General features: G+C 44.0%; 1 protein-coding gene across 5 annotated transcripts in view; it reads left to right on the top strand.

Moving 5' to 3' along the window:
* The first annotated feature begins 2,818 nt into the window (after positions 1 to 2,818).
* COBLL1 (cordon-bleu WH2 repeat protein like 1) overlaps positions 2,819 to 10,852 on the top strand; it is a 93,108-nt gene continuing 85,074 nt past the window's right edge. The window contains exon 1 of one of the 5 annotated variants that reach the window (XM_054208866.1): positions 2,819 to 3,704. Coding sequence is in view for 2 of the 5 variants with exons in the window: in XM_054208861.1 (XP_054064836.1) it covers positions 4,157 to 4,200 (44 nt within the window). In the remaining 3 variants the exon portion in view is untranslated. Of the gene's footprint in view, positions 3,705 to 3,746; positions 4,201 to 4,281; positions 4,303 to 4,388; positions 10,002 to 10,852 lie in introns of those variants that run through there. The other 4 variants (XM_054208861.1, XM_054208862.1, XM_054208868.1 and 1 more) reach the window with 4 other exon arrangements.

Below are 10,852 nucleotides of genomic sequence, written 5' to 3'. Positions count from 1 at the left end.
TTTATGGTGGTAATGTTTTACTATTTAGAAATGCTCCCCAAGAAAATGCCTGCTATTCCTTTTGTGTATTTATAGATGAGATGTGTATAGTGTTCTTCAATTAAGCACACAGTTTAGATGGGCACAAAAACCTGTCCCTCTGCCTACAGCAATACTTTCAGTGGCAGTATGCATGTGTGTGCACGCTTCCCAAAACCTCACCCACATGCTGGAATGCAAACACAGAACAGGCAACTGTTCAACAGGATGCGATGTAAGCCCATTGCCTGCTCTGTAGAAAAAAATTACATACAGATTTAGTTTTCATTTAAACAAAAGCAAGAGTCATATAATAATTCTTTGTTTTATGTTTACGCTATAAGGGTAAAAAACTGATTTTTATCATGTTTATTATACTGGCAAAATAAAGCAGCCCAGCTTTCTAATATATTTTAATTATGCATCATAAAATTAATTTAACAAGGAAAACACCCTTTGATTCCATATTCTATTTCACACCTACATTGCACAATATTATTCAAAACAGCTACTGTGTGATACAGTATGATTTTCTATGTACAAAACTACATTAAGAGAGCATTTGGGTTACATCCTTAAATCACGAAATGCCACTAATACACTGTTACATATGAATAAATTTAAAAAGAAAGCCCTTGTAAACAGACCTTTACAACAGTGAAAAATATTGTAAGACTCCTGTGGTCTCTTTAACACTTCTAATAGCTTTCACCACAGGCAATAATAGGCATACCTGTTTGAAAATCATATGGTCTATTACATTTCTACAGCATCTTTCATCCCAAAATATTTGTATTCCACACTTCTGGCACCCTCTTGAACTGAGGAGAGCAACCACCAGCACTGTCCTACCGTGTGGGCGGAGGCATGGAGATTTCCCCAAAGCCATCTAGGACAACTCCTGACTGTTATGAAAAATGCGATGGGATATTACTGCTTTTTCAGAACAGGGAGGACTTTGTTTTCAGTAATTTAACTTGTATGAAAACCCCATACTTAGTCAGCTGCCTGGAACTCCACGTCTCTACCTAAGACAGAGATTCTCCTTCAAATAGCAGTTGGAATTAACAGTTCTCGCTACAAGCTTAACTTGAAGGTTATGCTAACAGTAATCAGAACTGGGTATTAATCTGCAAACATTTATACGGAATATACAATAGCACCAAGTACATTCTCTGGCTGCAGCGGGTGGCGACTTGTCACGGAAATTAATGCCTCCAGCTAAATGATTGTTTTACCTCAAACCATGGACAAAGGATGACATTATTGCAACTGCAATTAATAACCTGTGGCTTCATTAACTGCTACAATGATATCTTCACAGATCAGCTTGAAAAAGCTAGGGAACTTTTCTTTAAGTGATTTTTCTTTCAACTACTCAACTGGAGAGACATGAATAGTGTATTAATAGCCAATTTACTTGGTATTCCCTCTTGCAGCCTTATGTTTATTGTGTATGAGAGTGACATGTACTTTACACAAGCAACATTTTGAGTTCGGGACAAAGTTGTGAACTTTTTAAAAATAGAAAACTGAAAAAAAAAGAGAGTTTGAGTCTGTTAACATCTTATGAAACTCTAACATGGAAATATTTCTATTGCTAGAAACCGAAGTGCCATAGAAGTCTAGAATTTGTTTTTAAAAACTGAGATCCCTAGGACAAATGGTATCTCCAGTATCTTGTAAAACTCTCTATTTTAAGTCTAGTCATAAAACTGTCACTACAGAACATGGCCTGCAGGCACTCAAGTTTAGAGCCTACAGTGTTTCTAGTGATCAGCATTTCAGAAGCGCTTAGTTAACAACTGCGATTTGAACAGGAGAAGTAGTAGTGTAAGAAGTATAACCTTTCCCCTCTTAAGTGAGATTGGCATTATCCAGTGAACTGCTTTTTTAGATAATTCCACAGTCTCTATTGGAAATTGCCACCGCTAACAATTTTTTTTAGGTTATTTCCCTGATGTCACTTTTCTCCCTGGCATTGCTGAGTTTCTGTTATTAGCCCCTGTGAGCTATTCCATAGGTTGTAATCTTCATGGCATTAGTACTTGCCAAAAGAATTAGACTATAGCATGTAGTGGTTTTCAAATGAGATTTTAAAGAGAATGGCACCACAGTTCCGTATCTGTTGGTGGTCCAGCAAAGTTTATTAGAAAGGATGACAACATCACACCAGCTTATGTAAATATTCTAACTAATATACAATCAGGTCTTCAGTCCAGTTGAAACAGCACTATAGTGTTAGATCTTCACACCTTTGCAACATGTGAGTTTAATTACCATTTAGAAGATGCAGTCACTTCCAAAGAAGTAGCTGGTTGGAAACAGGAACAGTCAACATACAAAGGAATTATAGAATTTGGAATCACAGAATTGGCCTAGGTTAGAAGGGACTCATCCTAACCTAGGCAGTAGCCAAACAGTTTGAGGAGTGTGAGAAAATAAAATGGACTGTCAAAAGAGAACAAGGATCAGAGACTTACATAAGGCCTTCAGTGGGATTGTTCTGGAGATTCTTATTGATCAATTTTTTGAACACTGTCTCTTTGAAAACTGGACTATAGAAAATCCATCTGACTCATCAGTGATTAAGTTTTGGTTTAAGAAACATACACAGATTAATGGGGCGTGCCTGATAATGGCATGTGGTTATTCAGGGTGTGAACAACCTCTACAGTCTGTCAAAACAGGCAGCTTCAGGGTTATTTAATCTCTATTGAAGAAAGAGAAAATAAAAGCAGAAGAAAATCTTTATTGAAGAAGCACAGTACAAATGAGAAGGGCATACAGGGAGAAGCACAATGTTATTAAAGTACAATATCTTATTATACTCTATACAGTATTGTACTAGACAATGTCCATACTATGAATACTATTAAAATAAATGGTCAATTATAATATTTTTCCCAGATATATAATCTTAGAAATAGTCAGAAAAAAGACATTTATACTAGAATGCAATGTTCTAGCTTTTCCGGGGGGGGGAAGATAAGTGCTTCGTCGTTGGCTGTTTTTCAACTTGTGTTAAGCACTGGCCAAAATATTACCTGCGTAAAGAGTTGTATTTTGCTGTGCAATACCCGCTGCCGGGGCACAGCTGGAACGCTGCTCTCCGCTGACTCGGGGAAGCAGCAGGTGCCGCCGGCTCTGCTCGCTACATCCTGCGGGGGAGCAGCTTGCCGCGCAGGGAAGGCTGAAAGTGCCGCCGTGCTCAAAGCGCAAACTGAAGATGTAGCTGAAATCACTCCGAACGCCTCCCCGCGACAGGGGGAGGTCAGCCTGTGCTCCAGCCAGCCCAGGGGAGCAACTGCAAGGAAACTTCAAAGCACGCAGGCGGGGCAAGTCCTCGTCGCGCTCGCCGACGGGCACACGGCGACCTGGCTTCCACCGCCGAGCAGCAGCAGATCCAGCACTGCGGGCGCCGGACCCCACCGCGTCGTCCGCCCGACGCCCGTGTCCCCCCCCCGCCTGGCTCTCGCTCCCCACCTGTAGGGGTTTCGCCCCGCGCCCTGGTGGCTGGAATGGGGAAGGGCTGAGCCCGAGGCAGCCGCCGGGACGCTTTTGCTACGGGGAGAGGAAAATTCCAGCCGAGAGGAGCGGCCCTGCCCCCGCTGGCCGTGACAGCCCGCGGCCGGGGCCGAGCCGAGTCCCCGCACCGGCCGGGCCGCCGCTGGAGGGAGAGCCGGGTGTGTGGAGGCGGGCGGGCGGCGAGGGAGGGAGGAGCTGGGACGGGAACAGGGAGTCTCTGTTTCTCCACGGGTGCCGGAGCGGGGAAGGTTCCGCGTTTCAAGTTTCTCGCCGCGAAGTTTTGTGGTGTTATTTTTTTTTTTCTTTTGTGGGTGTTTTTTTCCCCTCCGCCCAAGCTGTGGTTCAGCGAGCGGCCGCCCCGGCTCAGGGAGCCCGGCGGAGCCGTGTGCGTGGCCGCCGCCCCAAGCAGGCAGCCCCATGACCGCCCTGTAAACAGCGGGGAATGCCCGGGCTCGGGGGCGAGGCGGCGCTGGGGGCGGCGGAGCGGGGCCGTCTTCCTCAGCCCGCCCCGAGCAGGTGAGGCGGGGAGCCGAGGCGCCGTGCGGGCGGATCCCAGCGGCTGCGCCCGCCCTGCCCCCAAGAGCCGACCTGCGCTCCCCCAGCCGCCGGCATGGACGGCCGCGCTCCGCAGGCGGTCGCCCCGCCGCCCCCAGGGTAAGCACAGCTCACCGGACGGGTGGGAGGCCCGGCCGGCCCCAGAGGGGCGGCCGGTGGGGGAGCCGCGGTCCCGCCGGGCCGTGCGTGAGGCCGGGTGAGGTGAGGTGCGAGGGGCGGGAGGCCGCGAGCTGCGGGCGGCGTTCGGGCGGCGGCCAGGGCCGAGAGGCGGCTGCCCCGCGCCGGGGGGCCGAGTGCCTGTGTGCGCGCCCCTTCCCCCGGCGGCGGAGGGCGCGAGGCGGAAGCCCCGCGCGGGACCGCGGCCGAGCCGGGAGGCGGAGGCAGATGGAGCAGCGCGACCGTTAAACGGCTGCCGGCGCGGCGGGAACCGGCGGGCGGCGTGGCGTCCCCCGCGCCTCGACGGTACCTCGGCGGGTTCCCGTGTCTGAACAACGGGCTCTCTAGCGGGACGGCGGGGCCTGGCGGAGCAGCGGCGGGTGCGGGCTGTAGGGCCGGCCCTTGCCAGGGGCATTTCCCTCAGGGACGGGCCGTGACCCGCCTGCCGGCGTCGCCGTCCGCGCTGCAGTATTGCCAGACACCGCTAGTGCGGTACCTGTCGGGGAGCGCTTCGTTGTCGGTCTCGGCTCCTCTGGGAAATCTCGCAAAGGCGGTATTTACCGGCCTGGCCGTCTGCAAGGTGTGCCTGTGCCAGCGGCCGGCTCTCGGTGTGGGAGAGCCGGGGCTTCTCCGGGCTGTGGTAACTGCCCGCGTCCGAACAGGAAAAAAACCCCAACAAACAAGCGGCATCTGTTGTGAGAAGTAAAAGGGTTGGTTTGTTTTTAAAGCCTAGGCTCCTCCGACGAATTGCTTGTAGTCTGTCAGAAAATGTAGCTTTAAAGAATGTAATTTTAAGTCTTAGTAAAACTACCCCAGCTACAGATCGGGAGGAGGAGGGATTCCCTTTCGAGTTAAGTAGTCAGGTGTGTTTGAAGAAAATTAACTCACTCAATATTAGCTTAGTAGAAACTTTAGGGATTCAATGGAGTTACCTTTAAATAGAAGGGACAAAATACATGGTGAGTGTATTTTTTAACACCAAGACTTCCTTGAAACTTCCATATCGTATGCAAAAATGGATTAATTGGGTTTCTGACCAAATGAATACAGGATGAAGAGGTGCAGTTGATGGTAATTTACTGTAGTACTTGCAGTAGCAATCAGATCAGTTTGAAGTCATGGCTGTAGTGAATGTGGAAGGCTCGTAGAGGAGGTGTATTTATTCACTTAGGGTCTTGTGGCAATTCCACGTTTATGTATGGACATTGAGAAATGAAGTTCATGTTTTTAATTGATGTAGAACATATAATTACAGTATAGATAATTACTGCATATTTAAAACCTCGGTTATGTAAGCTCAGTTGAGAGGACTGAGCGTGTGAGAATAGAGCGTGATACCAGGTTAGGAAGTGACTAAAACAGTAATGTCTTGAAGATCCTCAATTTTACTTGTGGGCAAGAACATGAAAACAAGCGAAAAGGCACAGTTACAAATCTTGCTTGTTCTGACAGCTTCTCTGGGCCTGTCGCCTGCCATAAAGCTGTTGGTTATACTGAATTTTGGCTGCTGCTTGACTTCTCTAAGTCAGGAAGAGTCGTCTGTTCCCTTAATGTGACTTCAAGCATCTGTCAGCATTCACATCTCAGTTTTGAAAAACATGCGGCTAACAGCAGTACTCATCTGCCTTAGCCCTGCAGATATATTTTCAGGCCTTTTATCAGCTGTTCTGATATAATTTGGTACTTAGGAAATCAATTTACCATTCCTTTCTTGTTGCAACAAGAGTTCTTTATTGGCAGTCTTAATTATTTCCTGAAGATGGTCTCATTTGCTCATCCAAATGCTGGATTTGAGGGGAAAAAAAATCCGGATATACCAGCAAAACCAGCAACTCCCAGTTTACTGAAAATGATCCACAGATATGTTTTTTGAGTAGTGAGCAGTACTGTAGTTCTCTCTCTGAGGTGATAGGAAAAAATTGTGCAATCTGGGAAGAATTCAAGTTGAAATAGCAATTTTCTTAAAATGAATTGCCAAGTGATATGATACTGCATTATATCCCTTCTTAACCTGTCTAGCCAGGTGGGCAATGTTGTTAATCCACAGCTGAAAAAATTGTTTACCAGTAGATGTGTTCTTAAATCATTGTTTGAAGTTATGTGGTGTAATCACTGATAACTTTTCACTGTTTAGAAAGTCTGTTTATGCTAACTGCCAAGAAAGCTGGAGATGTTGAAGGTGTTTTCTGAGTTTTCGAGTGTTGATGCTTATTTAGCCTTGGAACTTCTATATAACTAAATCATCAGTGGCTCTTCAATATGGAATTTTGTTATCAGTTCTACGGGGACAAGCTTTGGGAAAGCTTGTAATTATATCCTGGAAGACAGTGTTTTTGCATGCAGGATTATGTTTTCCTATTGAAAAATTGTTTAGTAAAACCAGTTGGGGATAAAAATGTTTGCTTGAATTTGGGGAAAACATGCAGGGGTGTATGCCAGTGTTATTCTCATCATACAATCAAAGTCAATCAGTAAAGATTTTTAAAAACAGTCTCTGCTGGATTTTTTTTTTTTTAAATGTGTTGAACAGAAGGTGTGCCCAGTAACTAGCTGGAATTTTTTGGAATATGGTGAATAGAAGGTGTGCCCAGTAACTGGCTGGACATGACACATAGTTTCTTTTGGTAGCAGAAGAAACTTGGCTGGACCTACTTTTAAGGCATTTTATAGTTCATCTATCTTGCCTTGGGTCTGAGCAGCACTCATGACAGTGTGCTCTTGCCAGGCCAGTTGACACAGTCTGCTCCTGTTCATCACAGAGCTGAATTGGCTTTATGTATTGGCTGTGTTATGGGATGGTAGGAAAATGTGTGTTTTAATACTTTTAAAAAAAAAAAAAAAAAAGTGGCTGTGTTTGTTATCCTGCCTCTTGAACACAGTTTTCCTGCTGTTGCTGGATAGCAATCCTGTACCCTGGATTAAATACACTTTTGCATTACCAGGTAGGTTAAGTAGACTACTAAGTTTCACTAGTTGACACAGGCTTTTAACACGATGAACTGTGTTGTAAGTTAATATGCTGTTAAAATATTGGAGCAAATTTGGATTTTGGTAAATGAAAGATTGATTTCCTTTGAAATACTGGCATGTGCATTGAGGTCCACCTTTAATTTAATTCTAATAAGTTTCTGATAATTTTTCATTATTTTATTTTTTCCCTTAAATCATACTTAAAGCTACATAGCTACTTTCAAAATAACAGCTTCTGGCCTGCTTTACCTAAGCAAACCCCTTTGTTTTGTCATTTTCTTTTTGTGTGTCTAATGAACACATGCTTAGGAGATGCAGCTGCTCTCCAGGGGATGAAGATAGAGATGGTTGTATTGGGGGAAGGAGAGCCAAAGTGAGTTTTGGTTAGCTTACTGCCAGAAAGACTCCTCATGTGTGTCTTCATGCTCCAATTCCCTGGTTGCCTGGCCTGGTGAATATATTTGAAAAGTTCAATAAGAGGAACAGGAGGGAAGTCCTTTTTTCCCATGGTTAGGGCTGTCTGAGGAAGTAAGAGATGTTTTCAGAAAGAAGAAGAAATATAGCTTTTTTCTTGTGTGTGTAACCGTTGAGTTTTTATCAAATCATTTCAATCAGATTACAGATCTCTGGAGGCATCAGCTGTGGCTCAGTGTTGAGAAGTGCCTGGTATCAAGCTTAGAATACTGATATGACCTCTCTTCCTCTCTTTAACGTTGCTGGTTGAGTCGGTTCACAATATAGCCACAGGTTTGTTCAAGTATAAATGAAAGTCCTCCCAGTCGTGGGGTGTGGGATGGGACAGAAAGTGTAGCAATAGCTTCAAACCAAGCATTCTATTGCCAAGCCACAGCAGCAGACCTGGGGCTGTGGGGGGCGCGTGTGTCTGAATTTGCTGTTTGGTGAAACTTAGGGCCAAAACTACATTTTTATCTTGCAACAAATTAGCTGTTGCTGTTGCTCTGTATACTGCATTATTGTACACACTTGTGAATAAATGCAAGACCTTTTGTTCTTATGCTACTAAATGGTAGCACTATCTAGGATCAGATGTTAGGCTTGCATGGGTCTAACAAGCAGTCTGATCTTAGATGTGCTTATCTCTTAGACTGAGGACCTCAAGATAAATAGTTAGGTTATTTTTTTTTCTCACACCCATGACCCTGATGAAGATCAACTAATTGAGCAATAACGAAATGGAAAGAACTTGGAGAATTTGTGACTGTAGAGTTTGCTGGTTGTTTGAAACAGGGAGTTAGCTACTTCATGGGTGGATCCCCATCAGGAGCCACTTGAATGCTAATCATTCCAGGGGGTAATTTGCCAACTGAGTTCTGAACATGCACTTAATACTTCTTGAGGTGATTATGCTGTTCTTTTTAATGTATCTGCCTTAACCAAGGCAGATAGTCAAATAGTTGCATGACACAGTGGTGCCATGTACTGAATGTTGCGTTTAAAAGCTGGTTTGATTACTCAGAGTCTGAAGTCATAGCTGGGTGCCTATAGAGTAGTGGGTGGTAATGTTCGCTGTTGGAGTGTGTTGCTGTGGGAATGAGATCAAGGAAACATTAGGGGGTTGAGGAATGTGGATACTAGGGTGAAAAAATGTGTGGGAGGGTAATACACAAATAGAGAAATCAGCAGAGTTATTTGAAAGCTTTGTCCAAGTGTGGTGGGATCCTTCGAAAAGAAGAAGTGAGAGCTAGTCATTAGTGAGGTATCAAAAGCATGTGAGGGGAAAAAGTGCTTGAGACTAGAAGGTGGGTTTCAGTGTGATTTTAGAATAGATTCTTTTCTTTCTATTGTTACTGGATTTTTTTGTGAACTTTAAAGGAGATTACGGTGTTTATGTAAACCTGAAGATCACTGTTTATGTTGAGTCTGCGCATCTGTGTTGGGTAGGAGAAGAAAAAAGCCCATTGTAGGGGACCAAAAGCTTAGATTTCAGAGGAAACTGAAGATATTTACGGGATTCATGTCATCTAACAGATAAATCAACTCACTAGGAATATTTTAAAGTCACAAATAAATGGTTTCTCCTGTAATCTGGCAACATCTAAATATGTCTCCTTTCACAAAGTCCAGTACTGCTTCTGACTTTCTTGACTGTAGCTTGGAAGAAAGTTTATAAACGTGCAAGTTCTTCTAGCTTGACAGCTGTTGTTTCTAGCTGCCACTCTTGTAGTTTTATGTGTGCTGGGGAATAGCAGATGCCAAATTATCCAGCCAGCCATTGGAGTTGTAAGTAACAATGTTAGTACCTGCTCAGATGATTTTTATTTTTATTTTTTTCTAGACATAAACAAGTCAATATGATGAGTTGCTGTCTTAATGTAGTGGACGCAAGGAATGCCGGGTGTTCTCTTTCATGGCTGCTTGCAAATTAAAGCAAATCTGATTGTGCTCTTTCTTTCCTTTTCGCCTGGCTCTTACTTGCTTCCCCAACAGCTGACCTGCTGCTCTGGCTTAAGTTCACGTGGCTGCCTGCTGTTTGAGAAAGAGTTGCTCTTTACTGTGAGCATTTGCTGTCGCTGTGTACTGCTCTAAAACTCAGACAGTTGACGTCAGGGCATTAGAGGATGACAAGAAGCCGAGGTGTTGGCTTCTAGACTCCTGTAGAGTTCTGTGGCCATGCCCAGCATTAGCACAATGAAGAGGAAACTGACTGTGCAGCATACGACAATGGAGAGCTCAAGGGGGAAAACCACCCCTTGCTGTTTTGAGCTGTAACAAGCAATTAAAAACTTGAGGTTTCACCCGAATTCTCTCCTAAGGTAAGGTCCCACAATTAAAAATGCAGCTCTTTGCATGAACGTAAACATTTACTAACTGGGGTTCTAATAGATGCGTTCTGACTTAAAATCTGCATGGTGATGGACTAGTGCATTTTTGTCATAGTTTGACAAAATTTTTTTATGCATCAGAAGTGGAATACCATGGGAATCTTTACAGAATTAAGGGTTCTTGGATTTGCTTTTTATTTATTAAGAGGTTATCCAGTTCAGAAGGGGTATGTACATTTGTATGTATCTTTCGGTGGTTGTAAACGATCAAAGTGCTGTAGGTGGTTAAAGGATGGATCTATCTAGGAAATGTCTCCCTGGGGAACTTGAATGTAAGTCAACTGTGCTGGGAGACTAGGGTTGTCAGGATTACTATTTTCAGTTAAAGAGAATAGAACACATGAATATTTTTAGCCAGGCATAAGCCTTCTTCCGTGAGAAAGCATTGGTTTCGTTGGAAGCTTTAGTTCTACAGAAGTTTTCATTGAAGAAATAGCTTCCAAGCCGTACTTTCTTAGCTGTATTCTAAAAATCCATTGTGCACGCTTCTTTGAATTTTATTTCTATTTTGGAAATATAGTTACTTGGTTTGGAAAACATAGATCAGTCTTACTTAAAAACAAACCAACCAATCTTTCCTCCTTCCCAAGCAATGCAAATGATTATGCGAAACAGAAACATTGTGTGCTTGAATTTTTCTCAAATACCAGCAATGGTACAGTCTTTATTCTTTGGCCTACATCTCTCCCACAAAGTGATACTGTCTTAATTAAAAAACACTCACACCACTCTGTCTCAACAGCATTAGAAATGTGTGTATTTTTCTTTAAAATCAAATCCCT

The sequence above is a fragment of the Rissa tridactyla genome, chromosome 7 (assembly GCF_028500815.1).
Source record: "Rissa tridactyla isolate bRisTri1 chromosome 7, bRisTri1.patW.cur.20221130, whole genome shotgun sequence".
NCBI classification, from domain to species: Eukaryota; Metazoa; Chordata; class Aves; order Charadriiformes; family Laridae; genus Rissa; species Rissa tridactyla.
The sequence above is the reverse complement of the archived record's forward strand: the minus strand, read 5'-3'. Positions and strand labels throughout refer to the sequence as shown.